At 39.0% G+C, this 27,797-nt stretch overlaps 1 protein-coding gene across 4 annotated transcripts in view; it reads right to left on the bottom strand.

Annotated features, from left to right (window-relative positions):
- AADAT (aminoadipate aminotransferase) overlaps positions 1 to 24,141 on the bottom strand; it is a 61,297-nt gene extending 37,156 nt beyond the window's left edge. Inside the window, exons 1-6 of one of the 4 annotated variants that reach the window (XM_039323151.1) lie at positions 23,853 to 24,141; positions 22,479 to 22,593; positions 21,556 to 21,672; positions 19,086 to 19,254; positions 16,775 to 16,907; positions 6,528 to 6,602 (exon numbers count right to left, since the gene is read on the bottom strand). In XM_039323151.1, the coding sequence (XP_039179085.1) occupies positions 6,528 to 6,602; positions 16,775 to 16,907; positions 19,086 to 19,254; positions 21,556 to 21,622 (444 nt within the window). In that variant the 5' untranslated portion in view covers positions 21,623 to 21,672; positions 22,479 to 22,593; positions 23,853 to 24,141. The remainder of the gene's footprint in view (positions 1 to 6,527; positions 6,603 to 16,774; positions 16,908 to 19,085; positions 19,255 to 21,555; positions 21,673 to 22,478; positions 22,594 to 23,852) is intronic. The other 3 variants (XM_039323150.1, XM_039323152.1, XM_039323153.1) reach the window with 3 other exon arrangements.
- Positions 24,142 to 27,797: the final 3,656 nt, after the last annotated feature.

The following is a 27,797-nucleotide window of genomic DNA, read 5'->3' as shown; positions in this document are numbered from 1 at the left end:
GATTTATCTCAATAAAAGAAATGACATCTGAGGCTTCCGGTACGGGGCGACGGCGATGGCGGCTACTTACTAGCCGTCCAGCTGGGAAGGTGTCAGAATCGCGGAGCACAGCGCGTATCAGCTGGCCCGCGGTTCGGAATTCCCTTCCCGGGCAAAGGGAAGGGGTAGAGAACGCAGGAGTAGAGGTAGAACCCCTGAACCCCCTCTGGATTTATTCCTAGAGGAGGTGGAAGGAGTGTTCCCTCGGAGCTCCTGCTGATCTCCGCCTCCCAGCTGTTTTTGCTTCCTTTTGAAGCAAAAGAAACCGCCGCCTCTATCTCCGCGTTTACAGCGTCTTGGTGAGTAATCTCCGAAGCGGACAGAGCAGTTTAAAGGATTCTCTTTTATATAGTTTAGTGTTTTATTTCTTTCTTTTAGTTAGTTTTGATTATCTCTCCTTTGTTCTTTTTTTTGCTGGCATGGAGAGAGGAAAAAAGATGGCGTTTTAAAAGTGTCGGAGTTTTTTTCCTTTTTTTTTCCTTTTCTCTTTTGTCTTTCTGCTTTCAAAGTTTTGGACTTAAATGACTGCTTTTGATTTTTTTTTGTTTCTGGTATTGGATTTTTTCTCCTCTTTTCTTTGGACTTTTAAGGATTACAGTGTTTTTGTCCTTTTTTTTTTTAATTCTATCTCCCTCCTCCTCTCTTTTTTTTTGGGAAGAAGGGAAGAGTGAACTGCGTCATATAAAATGGCTTCAAAGAGACAGCCGCCTTCTATAACATCCAAGGTGGTTTCCTCTCCCACAGCTTTAATTGCACAATCACAACAACAACTTAAACATGTACCACCGACCCAGCCACCACCCTCCCCTTCTTTGCCAGGCCCGTCAGTACAAGAGATTAAAGGCATAATGGGAGATGTTGTATCTCAAATTAGAGATGAAATGAAGCAACTTGTTACACAGATTAAATCTGAAATTAAGGAAGAGTTAAGTGGGATGAAGGTCTCACTAGAAGATAATAACACCATTTTGCGGCAAGATATAGTTGCAACTGTATCAGGCTTGGCTACAGTGGTGGTGAAGCTGGACTCAAGAGTGGAGGAAGTGGCAGATAAAGTTGACTCTTTTGAGGAGAAATTTCAAGATATGGAAAGGAAGATGGAGACTTCACAAGAAGATATCCTTATGTTCCAGTATAGACAGATGGAGTACGCTCTGAGGATCAGGGGCCTTAAGGAAGATATGAATCAAGACCTGATGGAGGTGGTGCTTACTGACTTAGCTATTGCTTTGAATATGGATAAAGGAGAATTACGCAGAGAAGTAGAAAAAATTTACAGAGTTAACTCTTGGATTGCCAAGCAGAAGAATTTGCCTAGAGATGTGGTGATCTATTTTACAAAGAAGTCTCTGCGTAATGAAATTATACAAGTTTTTTATAATAAGAGATTTCAGATTGCTGCCCAAGATATCATCATCCTAAAGGAAATCCCATCAAAAATTTTAAGAAGTAGGAAAGACTTTGCTTTTCTAGCTAATGAGATCAAAGCCAGATTGATGCCATTTAGATGGGAGATCCCGATGGGTATTGTTCTGAGCCATGCGGGGATGCGTTATAGGTTGAATACGGTTGATAAAGCCAAAGAGTTCTACAACACGGTCCTGGGTGCAGGCTCAGCTACATCTGTTCAGAAACCCCTGAGTGGCAAAGAGTTGGAGCAATCTGAAGCACTTGGTTTGGTTTCTGCTGGGATGCTGCAAGCTGAATGGCAACGTCAAACGGAGGTCAAAGAACAGAGAATGACCCATGCAGCTTATAGACGTAAGGAGAAGGAGCAACGTAAAAGAGAGGCTAAAGAATCTTCTTCTGAAAGTGTTTCATCGCGGGTGGGAGGAGCAAGACCTAAGAGTTCTGCAATACAGGCAGGAATGGCAGATCTCCAGGGAGTCTTCTCCAGGCTCATGGCCAAGGGAGATGACAAAGTTCCTGACCTGGAATGTTAACGGATTGAATTCCCCACAGAAAAGAAAGAATTTTTTTTACTATTTGAAGCAACATAACAATGATGTTATTTGTCTACAGGAAACTCATATTTTACTTAAAGATCAGAAATACCTAGTTAATGCCCGTCTGGGATCTCACTTTGTATCTTCTGCTCCTGGGAAAAAGGGGGGAGTGGTTATCTATGTGAAGCAAAATCTACCAGCTTGTCTGGTAGAATCAGATCCCCAAGGAAGATATGTGATGATTGAACTTGGTCTGTATGGTAAGAAAATACTCATAGTGGGACTTTATGCACCAAACCAGCAACAGGAACAATTTTATAGATTGCTACATCAAAAAATAACTTTGCTGGACTATAGATCCGTGGTATTAATGGGTGATTGGAATGGTGTCTTAGATATACAAAGGGATAAGAAAGGTTCTTCTCCTCTTTTTAAACAGGCAAAATTACCTAAAGCTTTTTTTGATATGAAGGAAGATTGGGAATTAAGGGACTATTGGCGGGAATGTAATCAAGAGGAGAGAGACTTTACTTTCTTTTCAGATAGACACCAATCCTTTTCAAGAATTGACTTTTTTTTTATTACAACGGACTTATACAATAGAGTAAAGAATGTAAAGATTTTTCCTAGGTCACTGACGGATCATAGTCCAGTTTGGATGGAGCTGACTCAAGAAAAAGAGGAGAGAAGATCCTGGAGGGTGAATGAAAACTTATTCAGACAAGAAAAGAATATTCAAAAGCTAAAGGAGTCTTTAAAGGATTATTTTGCTTTAAATATGCATAAGGGGACTTCAATGTCAATGGTATGGGATGCTGGTAAAGCATTTATGCGTGGGATTTTGATAAAAATGAATAATTCTCATAAGCGAAGGCAGACTCAAAAACGTAAAGAATTGGAGGATGAAATTAAGTTAAAAGAAAAGTCCTTGATTTTAAATCCTTCAGATGAAAATATTAAAGAATCTGTAAAGTTGTTAAGAGCACAATTTAACATGTTGCTGGCGGATCAAGCTGCAACTAACTTATTGTTTATGAAACAAAATACATTTTGTAATGCCAATAAACCAGGGAGATGGCTGGCCTATCAATTAAGAAAGAAGCAGAGACAGAGGATAATAGATAAAATAAATTATAAGGGCAAATTAGTCTTTCAGAAGGAATTGATTAAGAAATCTTTTTTAGATTATTATCAAAAATTATACAAATCTACTAATGTGCAAATCTTAGATATAAATAAATATTTAAGTGAGGCTAGTTTTCCCAAACTGACAGAGGATCAGAAACATGAAATTAATGGCTTAATTACTAAAGAGGAAATTGCGATAACAATTAAACAATTGAAACTAGGGAAAGCACCGGGTACGGATGGGTTGACAGCTGTTTACTATAAAGTTTTAATGGAGGAGATGATCCAACCACTAGGTGATCTTTTTAATGATATCTTACAGGGTTCAGAGATTCCTCCTTCATGGCGTAGTGCTTTTATTTCTTTGATTCCAAAAGAGGATCAAGATCTTACTTTACCAAAGAATTATAGACCTATATCTCTTTTAAATGTGGATTATAAGATATTTGTAAAAATCTTAGTAAATAGGTTTATGAGGGTTGTGCACCATCTTGTGCATAAAGATCAATCTGGGTTTATAACTGGTAGGTATATGAAAAATAATGTTAGACAAATCATTAATTTGTTAGAATATTTAGACAAGAATAACCAAGTCCCTGCAGGGCTAATATTTTTAGATGCTGAAAAAGCCTTTGATCAATTGAATTGGCAGTTTATGTTAAGAGTAATTGAAAAGATGAATTTTGGTGAAAAGATATTACAAGCTCTTACGGTAATATATCAAAAACAAACGGCACAACTTATTGTTAATGGAGGTTTGTCAGAGGTATTTACAATAGAGAAAGGTACTAGGCAAGGATGTCCACTATCACCGTTGTTGTTTGTCTTAACATTGGAAATATTGTTGATCAAAATTCGAGATTCGCAGGAAATTAAAGGAATAGAAGTTAATAAAAAAGAATATAAGTTAAGAGCCTTTGCAGACGACTTGGTGGTTACCTTGTCGCAACCTATTAGTTCTGCAGTAAAGTTATTACAGTTAACTCATCAATATGGTTTGGTTTCGGGTTTTAGGATTAATGTTAACAAGACTAAAATCCTACCTAAAAATATGACTATTCAGGAGAAGCAGACTCTGGCTAACTTGACGGGTTTTGAAATTGTTAATAAGGTAAAATATTTGGGGGTGATGCTATCTGTTTCTAATGCAAAATTATTTAAAAATAATTATGACAGGTTGTGGGTTAGTGTACAGAAAGACTTGAGGAATTGGGAGAAGCTGCAATTATCTCTCATGGGAAGAATTGCAGTGATAAAAATGAATATTCTACCCAAGTTTCTTTTTTTGTTTCAAATGTTACCGATTTTGAAGAATGAGACTAACCTAAGTGAATGGCAGAAGGGTGTTAACAAATTTATTTGGGCAGGGAAAAAGCCAAGGGTTAAGTTTAAAATTATGCAAGACTTCCGTGAGAGAGGTGGACTCAAGGTACCGAATTTGAAATTATATTATGATGCGGTGGTTTTAACACTAATTAGTGACTGGGTAAATTTGACAAATCTCGAGATACTCCATCTAGAGGGATGGGACTTACTTTATGGGTGGCATGCCTATTTAATATTCAATAAAAAAGTGGATTGGGCTTTTAAATCTCACATTATAAGAACTTCTTTACTTAGGATTTGGAGAAAATATTATAAAAGTGATTTTAAAGTACCATTATGGGCTATACCCTGGCATGCGATAGAAGGAATAAAAAGAGGTGTTAAAATGGACATGGTGTCTTACAGACAGCTACTCAGATGGGATGGACAAAATTGGCAATTAAAATTACGGGAGGAGTTAGCTCAAGAAAATATTACTTATTCTTGGTTTCAATACAGGCAATTAGCAGATAGATGGAAGGTGGATTGTAAGGTGGGCCTTCTTAGAGAAGATGAAAATCTTATTAAGCAAGTGAAGGATCAAAGACAAGCCCATATTAAGAGAATTTATGGGGTGCTAGTTGAATTGGATTCAGAAACGGAATTAATTAAAGATTGTATGATTAGATGGGCTCAAAACTTTGGTGAACCAGTCCCATTGGATACATGGGAAACCATTTGGGTAAGAAATGTCAAATTTACACAGGCACAGAACTTAAGGGAGAATTTTTATAAAATGTTTTATAGATGGCACCTTGACCCACAAAAAATGTCTTTCATGTACCCGGACCTACAGCCTAAATGTTGGAGATGTGGCTGCTTGGATGCCACTTATTACCACATTTGGTGGTCGTGCAGAGAGATAAAAGCATTTTGGATTAAGATATGGTGGAATATTCAGAGAATTTTCAGAAGGAGGGTAAAATTTACTCCGCAGTTATTTTTGTTGGGTATAGTTACTGATTGTGATACAAAGGAGGTTATATTGATGTTAAATTTGATTACAGCCGCAAGGCTGTTAGTAGGACAATATTGGAAGAAGGAATCCTTGCCTACACTGCAGGAATGGTTTTTTAAGGTGTCTTATTTGGCGGAAATGGCAAAGATTTCGGCTTTCTTAAAGGAACAAACGCAAGAGAAATTTCTTGCTGTTTGGGATAAATGGATAGAATTTATACAATTTAAATTGGATATAAAAAATATTATATTGCTTTTTCATAATTTTTATTTTTTATATACATATACATATATTTTAGTCTTAAATCTTTTTTCTTTTTTATATATAATTTTTTTAATTCTTTTTTAATTAAGCCTATATTCTGCTCTGGGAAGCTTAGGGGGGGGGAAGGGTGTGTGTGTTTGGGGGGGGGATGGGGAAGGGGATGTTATGTTGTTTTCTGTTTTTGTATTGTTGTATTTTTTCTGTTTTTTTTGTAAAAACTTATAAAAATTTTCAATAAATAAATAAAAAAAAAGAAATGACATCTGTTTCACATATCCATCAATAAGACTGTAATTTCAATATGAGTGAAGTGATTAGAGAATAATAGAATGTGTAAACAATCACAGCAAAAGTTTTAAAGAAAACTTTTTCTCTTTCTGTAGTAAGTAGTCATCCATTCATTAAGTTACAAATGAATTTTATATTTTATATGAATTCAGGTTTTATATAGCCCCTGCCTTTAGATGTATAATGAAAAACATTGCAAGAAATATTGTGTCAACATTTTCTAATTTTTGCATGCTCTTTCCTATTACTAAATGGTTTCCCAAATTACAAACCTCTTCATAGATTTTTTTTCTTGGAAAATCATGTTATAGAACCTGAAAAACTGCAAAACTGAAGAATAATTATTCACTATTTTGAAGGTTAGTTCAAGAAATGCAAATTAATTAGTTTTTACTGGAAATATTTTCCTCCTTTCTTTCCTAGTTTTGCAAAAATTTAAGAAATGACAGCCTGGTATAAATGGGAGCAAGACCTAAATAGGTAGAAGCAAATCTAAATCTTTTTTCCATCACAATATTCCAGATTTGTGGAATACTCACAGCAGCTATCGTCCCAGGATAAGTGGGGGCATCCAAAAGAATGTTATCTCCAGGATTAATAAGCATTTCAAACACCTAACAAAATATAAAAGGCACTAATTTTTCCTGCTGCAGACAAATATGACCTTTGATAATAACAGAGATAAAGAGAGATGATTTTTAAATCACAAAAAATAAAAAAGTTTGGTGTACAGTAATACAAAACACAAGAATATGAAACATAAAGAGGAAAGAAAACTTGTTAATTGTAGTAAATTGTTTAAAAACCAAAGCCAATTACGCACATAGCAAATTTAAAGAATTTTAAAACATTGTTCCATCACAATTCATTTTTGGTTTTGGTTCCTTAAGAATGTAAGTATATCTGGCAAATGGCTTCATAGTTTATCTATACAATTGTTTACTTCATGTTTTAAAAAATGTATGGGATTATATGTAATAAACTTTTACCTAAATGAAAACAAGCTCTGTGAGCTTCTGCACAAGCTCTAGTGAAAAGGCACATCTTTCTAAGGGAAGATCTCAGTGAAATAAGTAGGATAAGGATGAAGGTTTGTTCTCCAAGCTTGTGGGTTGGTTTCCAAAAGTTTCGTTACCAGGCTAGGTAACATCTTCAGCAGAGTTTAGGGGATATCAGTGTTCTTCTGTTTATAAGAGCTTTGTGTGGTCAGTATGTTTTGTGATGGCTACAGTGGGGTAGTAACCCCACAATTGGATAGATCAGCTGATAAAGGAATTAAAGAAACACAAGGGAAACTGCCCCCAACTTTTTTCGAGCTGATCGATACTTTAGGTTTGATCGAAGTTTGGAGGTGTAAAAATGGACTAACAAAAGACTTTACTGTCAACTCTACAATGAACCTAGCTGCAGCCATATTTGTCATTCTAGGTTGCCACAAGAAAGGGAGGGGGGACGAAGTATTTCTGCTAGTCTAAACATGAGTAGATCCTGTGGGAACCAAGGTCATTCCCACACCATAATGGAGAAGGAAGGACGTTCTGTTAGAGAGTCTGCCAAATAGTTCTATTGGAGAATGTGACTTATAGCTAAATAGGGGGCTGGGAATTATTACACTGAATCCTTGGGGGGGGATTTTAGATTTGGTTTCACATTTGAATGTGCCAATATTATGTATCCAACAAACATGTTCTTTGAGAAAATCTGGTGCCCTGGAGTTCTGATTTATTCAGTTCCATCAGTCAGAACCCTGACATTTGACAAATCCTTTTCTAGAATCAATTTGATCTGGATTACAAAAAATCTGCTTCATAAAGCAACTAAAGCCATTATTCTTTCAAAACCTTTTTCTGACCATAATCCAGTGTCTTTACATCTTAAATTTGGTCCTCAGTCTTTTAAATGGAGATTAAATGAATTTATTTTACAGAGACCACAGATCGTTAAAGAATATAAACAGGTACTTCAAGACTATTTTAATAATAATTTAGGTAAGGGAACCAATTTGACAACAGTTTGGGATGCTTGTAAGGCTGTGATATGAAGACATTTTATACAATACAATAGAGCAATTAAGAGGAGGGTGGATGAAAAAATCTAAAATGTGTTATAAGAAATTAAATTAAAGGAGAGGAAACTCCAGAACTCACCAGAGGATTCTATGATACTTAATCAACTAAAAATATTGCAACAACAAATTTCTTTGTTGACTTTTTCAGAAATTGAAAAGAAATTTAAATGTATGAAACAATTTTTTTGAACATGCAAATAAACCAGGGAGATGGTTGGCATACAAACTAAGAAAAGAAGCTTCAAGAGAGGAATAAGACTTATATGGCTAACAGAAACATTCAAAAACTTTTTTAGAATTATTATACCAATTATATAAAGAACTAGAAAACTCTTTAGATACTATGGAGGAATCTTATATGTATTTTAACTGAAAGACTTAAAAAAGTTTTACTGGAATATATACATGAAGGCCAGAGTGACTTCTTACCTAAAAGACAACTAAATGATAATGTAAGAGTAATTTTGAATATAATTAAATATTTACAACAATGTAGCGACAAACAGGTTGCATTAATTTTTCTGGATGCAGAAAAAGCTTTTGACAATTTGAACAGGGCCTTTATGTTTAAAGTAGTGAATGGAGACCAGTTGAAATCCAGAAGGGAATAAAATATGGGTGTCCTTTATCCCTTTTATTATTTATTCTAATGTTGGAACTGTTAAATAGAGATATTAGACAGGAAAGGGCCTACAAATTAAAGTACATAATTAAAAATTATGTGCATTTCCTGATGATTTGGTTTTGACTGTGCAAGACCCATTAGAGAGCATTGAACATGTTGTGAGGAAGATTAAAATGTTTGGAGAAATGGCAGGTTTAAGAATAAATAAATCAAAGACTGACTAAGAACATACAGGTGAAAGATCGGAAGAAATTGGAATTTAAAACTGGTTTTAAAGTTGTGAAAAGGGTATAGTATTTGGGGATGACTCTTGTTGAGGAAAATTCTAAGCTTTACAAAAATAATTACAGTAAAATATAGAAGGAGATAAAATTGGATTTAAATAGAAGGCAAAAATTAGATTTGTCATCAATGGGAAGAATTTCAGTAATTAAAATGAATGTACTACCTAGAATGTTATTTCTGTTTCAGACTATACTGATATTGATTAAAGATTCCACTTTCAAATAGTGGAAAGATATATCTAAATTTATTTGGCAAAGTAAAAAACCAAGAATTAAATATAAGCTGTGTCAGAATCTGCACAGTCTTATTGTGTGAGATAACCCAGGAGTAAACACAGTAAACAGTGGGTTATAGTAAATGGTGGTTTATCTTACACAATCTACAATATCATACACCAGGAACAATATATATACATGAGCTAATATAGCAGGATCCAACAAACCACAGTTATAGCAGGAAACAGAAGAAGGAATACATCAGCAGAGCCTTCCCTTTATACAAAGGCTCTTAAAGAGACACAGACCCTGCTGAATCATTTCCATCATTACATACATTACATAAGCTGGTTAGCTGTTAAATCAATACCTTGACACTCCTCCCATTTAAAGCTAAACAGCTGTTAACCCAAATGCTTTTACATACTCTTAATGCTTGCCTGTATTTAAATACTTAAGTCAACATATCAGCTATATTGATGTCAGTGGAACAATGCTGTAACTTTATCAATTTATTCTTTACAACCTCCCTGACGTTACAATATTTTATGTCTACATGTTTGCTTCTGTTTCTGATACGTTCTCCCATTGCCATCTTTATACATGCCAGCAAACAATATCACAAACCCTGAGTTTGACTTTCTGTCATGCATATTATTTGCCCAGTCACTGTCTACATAGCATTGTAATGATAAGCATTCAGATGGCCTTATCCTTAGTCCTAGGTCCATTGTGCCTTATACTGTTCATTATTGTGTAAAACCTTCTTTTTATATACCCATTTACACCCCACGGCCTTTTGTCCTTCTGTTAATCTCATAAGGGTAAACACCTGATGCATATTCATAGACTCCATTTCTCTGTCCATAGCTTCCTTCCATTTATCCTGTTCTACGTTAGGCAATGATAACATCTCTTGGTAATTATGGGGTTCATACCTTACACTATATGCTCTAACCCCACTTGCTGAGAACCGATCAGAGGTATGCCTTTATTGCTATTTTCAGACCTCTTTGGTATCATCTGTTCTGTATTTCTGCGACTTCTCTCTTTACTTCAGGTTTACCCTCTTCTATTCTTACTAATTCTGACATGCTATTCTGTTCTTCCTTCATTGGGCTTGGTGTAGCCTCTCCTTCCTGAGAAATAGCTCTATGTGTTGGCATGAACAGCTCAGGGTTAGCATGCACCCTGTCCCAATTGTTTTGTTCTGCAAAACTAGCAGACCTTGAAAGAACAACTTTCTTTGTTCCATCTGTGAATCTATACCTTTGAAACCTAGCTCCTATCCAACAACCCTAAGTTTCCTGGCCTTTTTCTGTCCCTTCCTTCTGGTACTTTTGGCAATATGCACCCAAGCATAACTGCCAAATGTCCTTAGGTGAGCCAATGAAGGTTTCCTTCCATATAACAGGTAATATAGAGTTTCATTGATAGCAACATTCCATACCTTGTTTATTAGATAGTTGGCTGTTTTCATGGCTTTCCCCCAGTACATTTTACTCATTCCTATATCTGCTAGCAGTGAGTTTTTCATGGTTTGCAATACGCCATTCCTCCGTTCAGCCACTTCATTTTCTGCTGCTGAGTACGGATTCGTACATCTATGCTTATGCCTAGGTTTCTCAGGCACTTTTGGAAATTGTCAGACATGAATTCTGTTCCCCTGTTTGCAGCTGGCATACTTTATGTCCACGTCTTCGCTCTACACAGTTCACCCATTGTTTGAGCTGTTGTAGAACTTCTGTTTTCCTCTTTAATAAATAGCAAAACCCATATCTGGTGTAGTCATCTACTAAGGCTAGTACGTACCTAGCCCCTCCTAGAGAGGGCGCCATAGGACCACTTAAACCAGTGTGCACTATCTGCAAAACTCTGTTTGCCTTGAGCTTTTCTTACTTACAGGATACACTCTGGACCTGGACTCCTTACAAATTGCGCAATCTAAATATGTGTTGCATTGCTTAATGTGTAGTCCTTCAGCTAGGTCTGGCATCCTTACAGCACTCTAAAACTTGCATGACCTAATCTCCTATGTAATAAATGTACACAATTATCATGCGTGGGAGTGTTTGTAAGTGTTTGTGCACAATCATTCTGCTGCTTTCCTAACATGTATAAATTATCCAGCTTAATACATTGTGTACAAATCCTCCCACCTTTTCTGATGGTGTACTGACCCTTTGCAAACAGTACTTCATGCCCCATATTATCTAACTCGAAATACTAAGTAAATTATGGTCTAACTTTGGTACATATAATACATTATCCAATGTTTCTCCAATATCAGGTACATAAACTTTATCTTCCCCTTTAACAGCAGACTGTTGTCCATTAGCCAAGCTAACAAATGTTGTTTAGCTGGTCTTACGTTTGAAAACATTTGTAGGTTATTTGCAACTCATCCCACTGTCCAACAGCTAAGTTTTTTTTTTCAGTTAATGTTGCTGCCAGAGAAAATGTCGGTTGTGTAGCTCTATGATCCTCTTTCGCTGCTCCTGTTTCTCCTCTTAGGGCAGTGTCTCTGGAGATGCTCTGTAGAACCACACATGAAGCAGCGTTTCACCATGCAAATGTTCTTGGCTGCTCTACTGGCATCTTTGGATGTTGCAGTTTTAGGCCTGGTCTGTGCATTGTCATCCCCTCCCTGCTGCCATTTCTGTTCCTCCTCCAGCAACCAGCCAGTCAAATAACTCATGGCCAGTCAAATAACTCTCTTGCATGGACTCTAAACTGGTCACTAGTACATCCCATGAAGTGTCCAATGAACTGAGCACCACATACTCCTTACTCCTCAGTAAAAGTCATTCCTCTTTCTTCTAACTTTAGGAATGTCTTTCTCATAGACTGCAAATGAGTAGACATGCTCTCTCCTGGTTTCACCTGGCCTTATATAGCTTTCTTGTCAGCATTACTTTGCTGCTCGCAGTCTCTCTCACGTATGCACTGCGCAAAACTTCCCAGCACTCTTTAACAGACTGGAGACCTCTCATATGTATCAGCTGGCTATCCTCCAAACTCAGGATTATGCTGGCCAATGCTTTCTCATTCTTTCTCTGGTCTCCATTATCCAGGGCTCCAGGTGGATCAGCAATTATCATCCACAACTCCTCCCTTCGCAGGTACATCTCCATTTTCAAACACCAGGAGAGGTAGTTTGTCTCATTCAGATGAGATACTACGAAACCTCCTCCCATTACACTGACAGAGTCCAGGTTGCCTGTTACCACCACAAACCACAACAAACCACAAGCCCTAACTCCTCTGGCTCTGGGTCAAGCTCTCACTGGGTTTCTCCTCTCTCTGGGCCCCTAACATGTCAGAGCATGCACAGTCTTATTGCACGAGATAACCCAGGAGTAAACACAGTAAACAGTGGGCTATAGTAAATGGTGGTTTATCTTACACTATCTGCAATATCATACACCAGGAACAATATACATATATGTACTAATACAGCAGGATCCAATAAACCAGTTACAGCAGGAAACGGAAGAGAGAGAATACATTAGCGGAGCCTTCCCTTTATACAAAAGCTCTTAAAGAGACATAGACCCTGCTGAGTCATTCCCATTATTACATAAGCTGGTTAGACAAGCTGCTAGAAGAGGAGGTCTGGATTTGCCGGATCTTAGATTATATTATGATGCTTATTGTCTGGTATGGTTAAAAGATTGGATAATTTTAAAAAATTCAAGGCTGTTAGACCTCGAAGGTTTTGATTTGAGATTTGGACAGCATGCCTATCTGTAGAAAGACAAAGAAAAGTTAATTCTGGCTTTAAGATTCATGTTATTAGGCAATTGATTACATGCGTATGGTGGAAGTATAAAAGAAGATTAGCTGATAAAGTACCACTCTGGCTATCACCTCCTGAAGCACTACACAGAACAGAGATGATTTCGGAATGTAAATGGATGACATACTGAGACTTATTGATATTTGAAAAAGAGGGATTTAAGATAAAGACAAGAGAACAAGAAGTAAGTGAAAGATGTGTCTGTGATTGGTTTAATTATTATAGAATTTGTGAAAGATTTAAACTTGATAAAAAAAGTTTTGTTTTCACAGGAACAAAATCTGAATTGGCCATTCATTTATGCTGTTGAGCAGAGGTCCCCAAACCTTTGGGCACCGGAGACCGGTTCCGTGGAGGTTTTTCCACAGACCGGAGAATGCATAGTTTTGTGTGCTGCCTACATCCAATGGATGGGGCTTTGCTTGTTTGTGCGGACCAGTTGCTGGCTTGCTGCAGCCTGGTACCGGTCCACAGACCGATGGTTGGGGAGCCCATTTGATTTCTAAAGTATATAAAATGCTATTCAAAATGAATCTAGAAGATGAATATGTTAAAGAGTGTATGATAAAAATGGGCAAAAATATGATGCTAGATAAATGGGAGAATGTATGGACAAAGGAACTAAATTTACATTAAATTATAGTTTGAAAGAAAACTTTTATAAAATGATGTATTGACCCCAGATAGACTAGCGCAGGGTTTTTCAACCTTTTTACTGATTGTACCACTTTTAAGATATGGCAATATTCGAGTACCACCTAGCAAGGTGTCAAAAACTTGATGACCAAAAAAAAAAAAAAATCTGTTCAAAGTTGCAATTGCACTGAAATGACTTATGACCATTTTTCATACAGGGTCATGTGATTTATATTTGGATGCTTGGCAACTGATTCATATTTATAATGGTCACAGTGTTCCAGGGTCATGTGATCCCCTTCTGCAACCTTTTGACAAGCAAAGTCAATGGCAGAGCTGCTGGTGGCCAAGTGCTAAGGAGGGACTTCCTTTCCTCCCTCCCTTCCCAGCCTCCCTTTTTCTCATTCCCATCACCTTCTGAAGGAAGAATTTGAAATCCCTCCCATATTTTCTCTCTTCCATATATTGATCAAACAAGGAAAGGCCTCCAGAGACAGAAAAGACAAGCTGCTGAGTGAACTAGCTTAAAAAGGCACATTCCCCTTTAAGAATTAGCTACTGGCTAGAAAGGAAAGTAAGGAGCACAGCCGGCACTTAAGGAAGAAAAAAAATGTAAGTACTGGCTGCAGGCTAAGGCAGCCTCTCCAAATGGCTCCATTCATAAGTAAAGGAATGATACAGGCAAAATCCATTCAGGAGAAAAATACTTCAAAATCCCTTGCAGCAAAACTTAAAGCTAACAACAGCAGAGCAATAGAAACTAACATGAAACATCAGCCAAACAGAAATTGCCAAACACTCATTAAGAACACAAAGCCCACATTGCACAAATCCCAGAACTTCAAAGTCACAAAAGCACATAAGAATCCTTCCACTCTCCATCTCCCTCCCTCATGCCTCACCTCCAGCCATTGCTGCCTTTTTTCATTCCTCTTGGAGGGTGACCCCTCCTCCGCTGCATTTCTTGCCTGTTTGCTGCTGCCAGCACAGGCAGCTGCCACAGTAGCTGTAGATCGGCTCATGGCAGCCTGCTTGATCCCCCCTCTCCTCCTCCTCCTCCTCTTCTTCCCCTTCGGTGCAGCTAACTCCACCTCCTCCCAAGGCTGCTGCTTTTTCTCTCTCCCTCTCCTGCCCAAACTGTCTCCTTTTATAGCCTCTCCTGTCTCCACCCCCTCCTCCTTTCTCATGGGGGAGGGTGAGCCAGAAGTGAGCCTGGGGCCTTTGCGCTCCAGAGGACTCTCTCACTGTAAGTCCTTGCCTGTGCTGGCTCTTTCCCTCCCCCACTACACTGTGTACCACCTGCCACTCATTAATGTACCACAAGTGGTACGCGTACCACCGGTTGAAAAGCCCTGGACTAGTGGAAATGTATAAAGGGATTTCTAATAAATATTGGAAATGTAGTCCAAATCCAGGTTCATCATGTCATGGTCTTGCAAATATGTGAAAACAATGACAATGGAAAAAATATTTACGATACACATATTAATGAAACCTGAAGCTTTTCTTTTAGTAAGATGGACAAAACAATTGAAAAACAATTCGGGATGCCATTCTTTCACATGGTGACACCTGCGAGGATTGTACTTGCCACTGAAAAGAAAAAGAGATGCCGACTGTTGAACAATGGATTTTGAAATTGACTGAATTAGCAGAGATGGCGAAATCAACTGCTTTGATTAAGTGGACTTAGGGATAGCCCCGCTGTTTCTGGCTCCAGACTCCATTAAATATGTTGTTATTCTTGACAGTTATCTTAGCCAGTTGGAATAAGCAAACCACCGAAAAGCATTTTCGCGTGCAAGGTGCCATGCGCGTCCATCAGCCGTCCTGTACAGCAAGTCTAAAAGATACCACTGAAAGACTCTGCTCCTGTGGCTCAGGAGAGGTGGACACATAATCCCTTGATGTTCTTTCTATATAGATATTCAAAAAGACCATATCCTTCCAATAATTGATAAGTATCCTCGCTGTTCTGACATACTTATTTCCAGTGGCTGCTTAAGGATGAACAGGCTGTGATTATGGTGTAGGTGGCTAGATTCTGCGCAGTACCACTGGGGATTCATCAAAAACTAAATAAGATAAATACATTTGAAAATATTATTTTTAGATCTTTTAAATAATTTTTTAAAAATTAATTTTATTATAAGTGTTCTTATTCATCATTTGATCATGCTCAGTGCATGTTTATATATGTAGATATGTAAATAGCCTACAATTGGATATTTTAGTGTTTCTGGCCATATGGCTGTAATAAACTGATTTGGAAACTGCTTTGATTAGAGATAATAACTAGAGAGCTAAATAAGAGACTGGAAACCGTTTGTGGACTTTCTATGTGTTAAATATAACAACATATGGTTAACAGAGAGATTTGAAGATTAGTGTAATGTTTAGCTCAATCTGTTGACTGCTTTTTCTTCTTTTTTCTTATGTATGTATGTATGTATGTAAAAGGGGTGGAGAATTGATTCTTTTTCTTTTCTTTCAGCACACAGCCTGGGTGGATCCAACATATTAAATATTAAATTTAGTTGACCACTTTTTCCTCCTTTTTTGTACACTATTTTTTTCTTTTGTTGTTAGAATTGAACGTATTTGTTTTAATTTTGTTTGTTTTACTATTCTATATTTTATTCTCTATAAAACATTATATATATAAAAAAAGAATACTAACATCCCCTAAACTCCAGTGAAGATGTTACCTAGCCTGGTAACGAAATGTTTGGAAACCAACCCACAAGCTCGGAGAACAAACCTTCACCTTCATCCTCCACTCAAGCTGCAGATATTCACCACTATTGCAAATAAATAGGATCTACAATGGCTTTACCAAAGTGTTGCTTCTTACTACTGCTTTCATTAATATGTGAGCTGAGAAGGCAGAGATTAAACAGAAATATGTTTGCAAAGTTTATAGCAAATACTGGTGATACTTTTAATAGAGAAAAGAAAATAGAAAAACCTGGAACTAAGGACAAGCTATCTGCAAAGATAAGCAATTTGATGCCCCCCCCCAAATGTTCAGGATTAGACTCACATAATCCCTACAAATCCTACATATCTGAAAGCCTCTGCAGCTTTTTAAAGATTTTTAAAGATTCACAGTAGTTATATAATTATGCTCACTGTATATTATAGTTCATTTTTCTTACTTTACATAGCCCTTCTTGGCTTCCAGTAGTGATACACATTTCCATTTGTCCTTCCTGAGGACTGTAGTCAACTGTTGGAGGGTTATGGACAGTCTTCTGCAAATCCTTCAACCAGGACAACAGTTCTGGAATGCTAAATATGATTACATTAGTAAGGTGTATCGTGCACTTCTTCATAAGATTTTCATTCTTTTTGCATTTCTTAGACAAATCTAATCTATCTTTTAATTCTTTTATTATGCAATCACTAATATGAACAAGTATCTTCCTTTAGATCTTGGTTAAACCACTCTGATGTACCACCAGCATTAGCTGCTGTACGTAAAACACATCCTAGCTTAGACTTACTCTTGCAGTTGTCATTAACATTACCTTCTTTACCGCTATTTCAGTGGTAGTTAAACAATAAATCTGAAGGTGAAAAACAATCCAAGCTGCATCTCTTAATTTCCAAATATTCTTTGAAAGAGTCAAGTCTTAGTTGCTCTTTGAAAAAAATAAGTCTATAGGGGCATTGTGGATTTCAGAAGAATGTTCTATTGGGACAGATTCAAAAAGTCTTGAAGCCCTTTGTAGCCATCCTGCCCTGATTTGTTTAGGAAGAAGCCAGAGCATCTTCTTCAGGACTGATCAAATAGGATGGGTAGATTGCTTCTGGGGGAGATGGCCCTATATATATCCTGAACCTAAGTAATCCTAATTAATGCAACTTCTGTAATATTGGTGTAGCTCTGCCACAGTGATTTTCACCTGCTACCATATCGGCCAGTGATGGCGAAACTTTTAGAGACTGAGTGCCCAAACTGCAACCCAAAACCCACTTATGCATCATCGAGTGCTGGGTGGGTGTGGCCCATGGGCTGGGTGTGGCCCATTGGGTGGGTGTGGCTGCAGTGGTAATGGCAGACTGGATGGGACTAAAAAGTTCAATCAATCAATTCCAACTTTGCAAGACCTTTTTTTTCTCCGCGAGAAGTTGAAATTGCCTGATTGAACCTTTTTTTTTTTTTTGCACACGGCGGTGGAGGCCTAAAGCGAAAAAGTTTTATAAAACCCAGCTGAAGGCCTAGGACTGGGGCGACGGCGTGTGTGCGTGCCCACAGAGAGGGCTCTGAGTGCCGCCTCTGGCACCCGTGCCATAGGTTCACCGCCACTGATATAGGCCATTGCGTTTGTATCATCCGAATAATCTTCAAGAGCAAATGCAATCAGAATAGGTTGCAACTGTTCATGTTTGAATTAACAAGAGAATGAATGAGAGTGTATTTTAGGAGGAGCCCTTATTCTACCATCTGTTACTATATTCGAGAGCACACTATCAGCAGTAGAATCCTTCAGGTTTGGGGGTTTTATAATCTCCCAGGATATGAAATGGACACCCAACATTAGAACCATTATTAAAAAAGCACAACAAAGAATGTTCTTCCTGTATCAGCTTAGGAAGTTCAGACTGTTGCAGAAGCTATTGATACAGTTTTACAGAGGAATTACTGAGTTCGTCATTTGTACTTTTATAACTGTCTGGTTTGGTATAGCAACCAAACAGGATGGGTACAGACTCAAACAGATAGCTAGAACTGCAGAAAGAACAACTGCAACCAGCCTATCTTCCATAGAACATCTGTATATTGCAAGGTCAGGACACCGCTATAGAGTACTGCATTCCAAAACTAGACACAGGGACAGTTTCTTCCCTTGTGCCATCACTCTGCTGAACACCTAATTCTCACAGTAGTCTATGTACATTTATCCATGTTGTATGGCTATAACATTATTATCTTATCTTTTTAACTACTCCTTCTTATTTGTATTATGATGATGATGATTATAATTACTCTGTTGCTTTGCATGTACACAGAGCTTCTGCACTGGAGACAAATTCCCTGTGTGTCTAATCACACTTGGCCAAATAAAGTATTCTAATTCTAATGATTGTCATTAAAATTTCCCACTCTAAAGACATCTGCAACTGTTGTACTAGCTAAAGGTGGGCAAATACCATCATAGCTACATTTTCCACTTTGGTTTAGAAGGATTCCCCAAGTTGTGGATTGCTGCTCCAAGGAGAATGCAGTTTTGTCAAGTAGGGACAAGTTTTGTCAAGACAATCTGCTGCTTTCTGGACAAGAAAAGTATCCATTCTTGCCCTATTTCCTTATATTACATACATTAAACATTTTCAAGGAGGTCAACAATAGAAAGATAGCTCTGAAGTAGATAAAGGAGACTATCTGTCCTGCCCCCACATTTGGAAGTTTTTTTATGGAGTTTGTGGCTTCAAAATCACAACTTTTATCTGCCATTAAAATACCCTGCTGAAGCAGAATACTGGAGAGCTCTCTTCATCAGCTCTTCCTTGATTTCAACTCTTGTTTCATCTTTAATGATAATGGTAGCAGTTCTGAAAGGAAACATGTTGGAATTTGGTGCTCCTCCAGCCAGAGAAATTAATGATGGGGGAGATTGCTGCATCAATTCAGCTAGAATAAAAGAATAATAAAAACAAAACTTAGAGCATACCTGATACGATTAGTGCTATGAGTCTGAGTTGCAGAAATCAACTATTATGAGATAGCAACAAAAATAACAACCCTTTGCTGCCCCCTAGGTGTCATCTAAATTTTTGCCAAATCTGGTAGCCTTATGCCACATGTCGGCAACCTGCGGCTCCGGAGCCGCATGCGGCTCTTTGAGCCTTCCCCTGCGGCTCCCAGCCTCCTCTGCCTTTGCAGAGAGACAGAGACAGAGAGAGGAATTGCGCTTCCCTGCTTCTCTCTCTCTCTCTCTCTCTGTGTGTGTGTGTGTGTGTAAAAGAGAGTGCACTCACAGTGTTCTCCGAGGAGCTGAAAAGCTTACTGGGCGGAGCTCCTCCCTTTGCTGCGTCTCTGCAGGAAGCAGGAAGGGCAGGAGAGAGCTAGCTAGCCCAGCTAGGCTGACTCAGGAATTCTGGGAGTTGAAGTCCATGAGTCATAAAAGAGACGAGGTTGCCTACCCCTGATCTTGTTGGACAACAGCCTGAAGCTTGTCAGGTGAGCAGCAGATAAGAGAGGGGGGGAGAAAGAGAGAGAGAGAAAGAGAGAGAGAGGGAGAGAGAGAGAGAGAGAGAGAGAGAGAGAGAGAGAGAGAGAGAGAGAGAGGAAAGAGAGAGAGAGAAAGAAAGAGAGCGGGGGAAGAGGAGTGGCAGACCAAGGGCAGATAGAAAGGGAGAGAGAGAGAGAGAGAGACCCTTTTGACATCTAAAATGAAGATAACACTGCATATATCCTTTTTTTACCTGTGTGTGTATGTATATATATATATATACATACATACATATACATATACATATATATATACACACACACACACACACACAAACACATACACACCTATAATAAAGGTAAAAAAGGATATATGCAGTGTTATCTTCATTTTAGATATCAGAATGGTTTTGCGGCTCCCGGTGTTTTGTTTTTGGTGGGAAACGGGTCCAAATGGCTCTTTAAGTGTTTGGGTTGCCTACCCCTGCCTTATACAATATTGAAGACATAAACTTTAGGCCAGTGGTTCTCAACCTGTGGGTCGGGACCCCATTTGGGGTCGAACGACCATTTCACGGGGGTCGCCAAACAATGCAGTCTGCCATTTTTTCCCCTTTTCCTTGGCTGTGCTACTCCCTTTTATTCTATTGGCTTTTGAAAGCCAATAGAATAGACTCTCTTGAATAGAATCTAATTCTATTGGCTTTCGAAAGCCAATAGGAATTGTCCAGGCTGTCTCTGCCCTGCTGAGCCCGCCAAAAGTCCCATTCTGCAAACGGTGCTGCAAGTTGTCTGCAGCGAAGGCGAGCTGTCTGGAAGTTTCCACCCCTCCCTGCTGAGCAACTAAAATGTAAGTAAAAGAGGGCCAGGGGTGGGAGGTGGGAGGCCGGCGGGTGCAGGGAGGGTTGCTAGTGCGTGTGGGGCCCGGCGGGTGCCTTACCTCCCTTGGGCTGGGCCAGCTGGTGGCCCAGCTGGTGGTCGGCCTGTGCCGTCTCTGCCGCTTGCCAGCTACGCCTCAGCCGGCGCAGGGGGCGGCACCATGCATGCGCAGCGCTCCCGGGCAGGGAAAGTCCTCGACTTACGACCGGTTGGGTAGTCCTCGACTTATGACCAGTTGGGTAGTCCTCGACTTACGACCGGTTGGGATTGCGGCATTAAAAAGGTTGAGAACCACTGCTTTAGGCCTTCATTAACTTGATACATAACATTTTTTGATATTTAAACCTCATATTCTCCAGTCACCAAAAATTTTGGGGAAATAACAGTATCATACAACATGGTATCCCAGCTTAAGGTAGGCTAGTACATTGCCTACTATGTGGACATTTAAAAAAAAATAGCTGCCTAGTTTTCTGCACTTTCTAATTTATTTATTTAACAAGAAAGCTGATATTGTGCAAAGTACCATCTTCCATGCCACATTTTCAGAAATAATGAATTTCTGCACTTAATATGAAACAAATTTTGGAACAAAAGCTCCAAGACTTGTTTGCTATGTAATTTCTAAGCATTGTTATTTTTCTTTTCCCCCACCAATTTGTCTTCTTGGAAATAAGTGGTCACAAATATCATGGCATCTTTTCTTCTGAATGGGAAATTCTCTTATATCAGCTATTTTGTGGGGAAAAAAATCACAACAGTTTACAAATGCCAGAAGTGCCCACCTCCATATATCACTTCTTCTTAATAATCGTGTCTATGATAACCCCTAACTAGAACTTGAGGAAAGTCTGAAGAACGAACTGCAAACTATATACTTACTGAGAACTCTTATTGGAGATGCTTGTCTTGCTGCACTTACTGCAGTAATGAAACGTGAGTAATTCATGCTTAATGCAGCAAGTTGTGAAGTCAATCTTCAAAATAAACTGGATATAACTAAAATCAAAACAAAGCACACAAAATACTTGCTTTAAAACACTATTAACTGCAATAAGCTTTTAAAGAAATAATAACATTCAAAAGAGAACGGGTCGCATCTATCATTCATTATTTAAACTTTATTTGTTCAAAATATTTTCCTCAAGAAATATTTCTGTTAGGGATATAATTTTGGAAAAAATATTACCAAATATTCAATGTTACACAGCATAAAATAGTAAACATTCAATGTGAGATATTCAACATAAAATATTAAAACTAATGGTAATTTTCATGCTGTTTGTCATAGAGTTGAAAGCCTTTTATTTACATTACTACCATTTTCTGTTCACTATTTCGGCTTTTCTTAATACTTAGGACTTTCTAGGATTGCCAAACAAAAGACATTGTCCAATTATTCTGTTTTTTTTTTAATTGTTTAAATTGGGGATATATTCCAAGAACAGAAATATTGCTGTTTCATTTGGGAAAATCTTTGTTCCAGCTAGATGATATGACACCTGCACATTTTCTGGGGTTATTTAACACCTTATTTCAAGGCTTCATTTTCCAAAACAAAATTTATTTAAGTGCTACTTAATCATTCTCCAAAGCATTTGTGTATGTGGGAAGAGGATGCAAAGGTGATACTGTGATTGTTGTATTTATCATGATGCAATTATGTGCACCTTTATTGCATCGGTGGCAGATATATGCAAGATAAATGTATTATACCATGCAGCTTTTGGGATTATGCTAAAGCAATAAATGCATCTGATTTCTTAAAAATATTGTAGTCAGACAGAAAATAAAAAGTAACTTACATATGACTCTGTGTTCACCTTTTCCATTTTCTGTTCTTATTATGAACACTTGAACAGAAGCACTAACTAGTTACTGTCCTTTTCAGCTTGGAATTATAAGGCTGCCTTTTCTTTCCTGGTAAGTAAAGGAGTTGTAGTCTAACATATTGGGAGGATTCCAAGTTGAAAAAATGTTTTTCATGGGATTGTACTTAAAATATATTTTTATATATGAAATGTATTTTTCCAATAAGCAACAACTCCTCTTTTATATTAACAATTACAATAAATGACATGCAAGCCCACTGACAGACTATTTTTTACTACACACTTCCCAGCTATTATTATGTATGCTGAGGAACAGAATTTTAATTATTTTTTCTTGTTCCTATTACTATTTGTCTAGAAATATGTTTGAGACCACCACTATTCTGGAAAAATTCAGCTGCATGACTCATAAGAGATACCTTCAACCAAAATTAACCACATATTGTTAGGGTTTCTTCTTCCTATTGTTTAGGTTGCAAGTGTGCCTGGCCTGAAGTCACCCAGTAGGCTGTTATGCCTCAGGTGACTACTCACATCAACTGGTTTCTAAACTGGTGCCTTAGCCACCAGACCAAACTGGCTCTCTAGCCACAAATTACAATGGTTGGGTTTATATGAGATATTAAGCAAACATTCGGCCAATTACACTTTATGTGAATTTTGTTTGATTATTTATTCCAGGCATTTGCATCTAGCTCAGGGGTAGGCAACCTTGGCTCTTTTATGACTTGTGAACTTCAATTCCCAGAGTCATAAAAGAGCCAAGGTTGCCTACTCCTGATGTAGCCTATCTGCTCTGAAACTTCCGGATGACCACTAATAAAGAGACAAAGAATATTTTCTGTATCTCTATGCTGTCATCTAACGGTTGTTTAGCTTTTTAAAAACAGTAATCCATATAAAGTAGCCCATGCATCAATGAGGTAGAATTCTTTCTTATGCGTAACCTAAATGCTTGTTTTCTTGAACAGGCGCTAAATGTTTATCTTCAATCACTTTCCACCTCGCGCGCTCTTATTCTCTCCCCAGCCACCCAGGAAGCTTATTCTAGAAAATGAGAGGAACTATTGGGGCACCGTTCGTGGGCAGAAAGTACAGCTTTGAGGTTTCCCTATCTGCGGTTCCAACCGCAATTTGTGAGGCTGCTGGTCTGGAAACAGGAACAGGTAGGGCGAACAAAATTAAGCAAAGCCACGCTCTCTAGTCCACCCACCCCATTTTGCTCAAAGAAGCCAACACACACACACAAAAAGAGCCAGGTAAACGAATGGAAAAGCCTCCGTGAAACACCGCCCTACTTGGCTGGACAAGGCCGGCCCAAGAAAGAGGTAGGAAGGAAACACGAACCGAGGGTGCCGTCAGCTGTCAAGCGTTATGGCCGTCCAGCAGCGAAAGGTGGTTCTAACGAAACGCGGTGACTGCGTGGCCTGGGTTTTGTTGTTGCTGCTGCTCAGAACGAGCCCCTGAAACAACCCGAACCTTCCCTAATACCGCTGATGCGAGCCAATTCTCAGATTCTGGACTGCAGAAACGGTTCTCTGCTCAACTTTTATGACTCCGCTACCTTCTCAGGCCTCCCGGAACTCGGGAATCCGTTTTAGGCTTGCAGCCAGCCTTCTTTTCTCGCTGAAGTGCTTAAGTTGTTCTGCGCATGTGCGCGGGTGTTTGTAAATCTCCCTCCCCCCCTCCCTCTCCCCCCCCCTCTCTCAGTTGCCCCCTCCTCCGTATCGTTTTCCTTAGTTCGAATATGTTTGTATCACTTTTCACTAAAAAATGGCCAAAACGGATTCAACAGTTAAAAGAAAGCAAACATCAAGATTAGTGTAATATTAGTGGCTGGATTTCAGTCCAAGGAGTGTGGTAATTAGTTTAACGTAAGCTTTCCCTGGACAGTTTTAAAATCACAAGGAGAGCACAGCTCTGGAACATAAAAACCAATACTAAAAGCTGAATTACTGAACATGTACAGAGTGTTTCCTTACATCCGCACTGAACCATATCTCATCTTAAAATAGCCTGGAGCAAATTTTCTTTCTCCTGTCTTTCTTCACTGTTTACCTTTTCATCTCCCACAGTGACATTGTTGACATTTGTGCAGGTATTTCATACAACTCTGCATGCCCTTTAAAAAACATTAAAAATCAAAGTAATCAATTTTATAATAATGGTACCTCTTTCTAGCTTTTATTTCCTAATAGTGGCATTCAGCTAATAGATCAGCCAATTTTGTCTAAAGAATTTGTCCTTAGGGAGCAATAATTTGGATATTTGTTTCACATCCTTCTTTCGCCCTTCAAATCAGCATAGATATAGACATGGAAAGATAAGCTCCTTTGCAGGAGTAAATCATCTGAGCTAGAAGTGAAATGTCAAAGCAAATTTATTTACTTATTCTGTTTTGCTTTCTGGAACTCAAAAAAAAAGTGTTCCCGTTTCTGTTTTTCCTCTGAGAATAAGAAAGCTGTGAAATATGTGGGCTTGAAAAATAGTGATAACTCTTCGTCAAGTATCAACTGAGTTTCCATAGGTAGGGTGGACTTCTCATCAGTGTTTCTAGCGGGGAGCTGGATGGTTGACCTCCACAACATGAATGCTCCTGAGCTGAGGAATTTCAGCTGGTTAATGACAGCACTCTATCGTCAGTTCAAGGATCTCCTAGTCAACCACAAAGCAAGAGACCGCATCAAGACTGAGGCAGGGTCACTGGGTTGTGGCTGAGTACACTGAGGAGTTTGGTGATCTGGCATATTGGCTCAATGACTGGCCAGAAGACATCCTAATCAGCTGCTTCAAAGACGGATTGAACAATGACCTGTACAATGCCTGTGTCTTAAGGGGGGGGGGCTACAACCCTCCATGACTGCTATATCCTAGCAGAGGAATGGAGATTGGTCAAATATGCAACAAGTACCCAGCAGCTCAGCCATGGAAGAAATCGCCCCCAGAGAAGAGGGAAGTAATCAAACAACCAGCTTGGCAGGTTTGCTCGACTGCATGTTTTAAGTGCAGCCGAGAAGGGCACAGAGCAACGGAATTCAAAACCAACTTAGAAAGCGAACCCCAGCCCTGTGGGGAAGGCATTGCCATGGGCCAGAGAAACTGAGGTGAAAGGAGTGGAGGTCACTGAGTTCACCCCATCGCCAAAACAGGTGGAAGGAATTTTGATCCCACCAGACAATGGCCAGGGGTTGATAGACACAGATTCCAATGATGACCCCTGGTAAGTAGCCTGATTACACCAGTTACAATTCCCATAGAACTGAGCTTTCAAGATTCAGGACTGAAAACTAACTTAAATCTAACTGTTAGACTCAAGCGGCATTAGGTGCCTGGTAAACCCAGTACTGGGTAAATCACGTGATCCTGGGGATGCTGCAATGGTCATAAGTGTGAAAAATGTTCATAAGTCACTTTTATCAGTGTCATTGTAACTTCAAACAGTCACTAAGCAAACTGTTGTAAGTCAAGGACTACTTGTACTTTATCACTTTTTTCCTTTTTTTTGTCATCAAGTTTTTGACACCTTGCTAGATGACTGGGGGTACTTGAATATTGCCATATCCTAAAAGTGGTATAGTCTGTGAAAAGGTTGAAAAGCATTGTTCTAAAGCAAGGCTTGGGGAATGTTTTGGGTTGTGGGTTAACAGAGTCAGCCCTATAAGGGAAACCTGACTGAGAAATCAATGCTATATATTTCTAGAACTAGAAATTACTACTTTTATTATACCAGCTATAGTAACAGAATCTTGCAAGTATAAATATGCTTTCCCCCTCCCTCACTCTATCTTTGTGTGAATTAGAGAAGGGCTTGTCAGAGACTTTGTCTCAAATTTGTTTCTTGGAATTGACTTAAACATGCTTGTCTGCCTCAGTAGTGTCCTTCAAGAACATTCCCTATGTGCGCACTGAGTCCTATGGAATCCTTTCAGAAGTCCATCTTCTTGATAAGAATAGTTTAGGACAAAGAGAACAAAGTTAATATCATCTGAAGACAATATGCTTGATAGGGATCTCAGGGAAGAGAGATAAGGAAGAGAAGGAGAAATATAATTTCCAAAAATTATTTGAATTAAATTACTGAAAGGAAATGGTGGGGTGGATTGCTATATGGACAAGTTCAGGTGCTAATGAAAGTGTGGAACATTTGGGATGAAATGTTATCTCATCATGTTAGAGATGAGAGATAATATCAATTATCAAAAGACTTAGCCTGGATATGCTAAATTTGCTGTTCCTCATTTGGCAAAACTAAAGCCCGGTGCAGTCCCTGTTTCAATAAAGCAGTATCCAATAAAAAGGGAGGCTTGTATTGGCATAAAAGAACATATTCAAACCTTTTAGAATTTTGGCATTCTCAAAGAAACTCAGTCTCCATGGTCCACCCCAATTTTTCCAGTCCCAAAGCCTGATGGAACTTGGAGACTAGTGCAGGACCTTAGAGAGACAAACATTAGAATTCAAGCTTTGCACCCTTTGGTGGCCAATCCTTTCACCCTTTTGATCACTCTATCACAGCGGTTCTCAACGTTTGTGTGACGGCGACCCCCGTCACACAAATGTTATGCGCATGCACAGTGCGGCGCGGCCCCCATGCACGCGTGCATGCGCGGTGCGGCCCCCATGCACGGTACGCATGCACAGCGTCACCCCATGCACGGCACGCATGCGCAGCGCCGCTCTGGACGCGTGCCGCCGCCCCCATGCACGGCGCATGCGCAGCGCCGCCCCCGGAGGGGAGAAAATGGCGGATCGCTGCCTTTGGCGACCCCCGAAAAATGGTCGATCGACCCCAAATGGGGTCGCGACCCATAGGTTGAGAACCGCTGCTCTATCACATCGCCAAGTGTGGTACACAGTAATAGACTTAAAGGATGCCTTTTTCTGCATCCCCTTGGCAGAGTGCCAGGATTATTTTGCCTTTGAATGGAAAGACCCAGACAATGGACGTCACTGCCAGTTGACATGGACTAGAGTACCACAAGGATATAAAAACAGCCCTACAGCCTTTGCTGCTGCTTTGTCTGCAGATTTAAGAGACTTTGATTCTTTACCTACAATGCTTTTACAATATGTAGATGATTTACTACTGGCAGCAGAAAGTGAACAATAGTTGGAGGAAAAATCAATTGAATTGCTGAACCATCTAGCCAAAAAGGAATACACAGTGTCCCGAAAGAAAATCCAATGGACTAAGCAAACTGTAAACTATTTAGGCTATGTACTAGATAAAGGAACTAGATGCTTACATGAAAGCAGACTGCAAGCGCTGACAGCCAACCAATGTAAAACAAC

The sequence above is a fragment of the Crotalus tigris genome, unplaced genomic scaffold (genome assembly GCF_016545835.1).
Source record: "Crotalus tigris isolate CLP2741 ecotype Arizona unplaced genomic scaffold, ASM1654583v1 scf7180000024167.7108832, whole genome shotgun sequence".
In the NCBI taxonomy this organism is placed as follows: domain Eukaryota; kingdom Metazoa; phylum Chordata; class Lepidosauria; order Squamata; family Viperidae; genus Crotalus; species Crotalus tigris.
The sequence above is the reverse complement of the archived record's forward strand: the minus strand, read 5'-3'. Positions and strand labels throughout refer to the sequence as shown.